This window comes from Fulmarus glacialis, unplaced genomic scaffold, assembly GCF_000690835.1.
Source record: "Fulmarus glacialis isolate BGI_N327 unplaced genomic scaffold, ASM69083v1 scaffold11396, whole genome shotgun sequence".
Classification (NCBI taxonomy): domain Eukaryota; kingdom Metazoa; phylum Chordata; class Aves; order Procellariiformes; family Procellariidae; genus Fulmarus; species Fulmarus glacialis.
Window position 1 is genome coordinate 10774 of NW_009220050.1, and position 204 is coordinate 10977.

Sequence of the window (204 nt, forward strand, 5' to 3'; positions counted from 1 at the left end):
CTGTGGATGTACTGAGCCACCTTGCGGAAGTCGTCCTGCTGGAAGCCGCGGGAAGTGAGAGCTGGCGTCCCGAACCGCAGGCCGCTGGGGCGCAGGGCGCTGATATCGCCTGCACCAGAACAAGTCATGCGTGACCAAACCAGGTACCGAAACTCCCATGCATGGCAACTCGGCATGGTTCCCAGTGCCCAGGGTGGACCGGGA

General features: G+C 63.2%; 1 protein-coding gene across 2 annotated transcripts in view; it reads right to left on the reverse strand.

Annotated features, from left to right (window-relative positions):
• The window catches only part of SHMT1 (serine hydroxymethyltransferase 1 (soluble)), a 4031-nt gene that overhangs the window by 251 nt on the left and 3576 nt on the right, over window positions 1-204 (reverse strand). For both annotated transcript variants that reach the window (XM_009580614.1, XM_009580613.1), the window contains one exon: window positions 1-109. In XM_009580614.1, coding sequence (XP_009578909.1) covers window positions 1-109 — 109 coding nt within the window. The remainder of the gene's footprint in view (window positions 110-204) is intronic.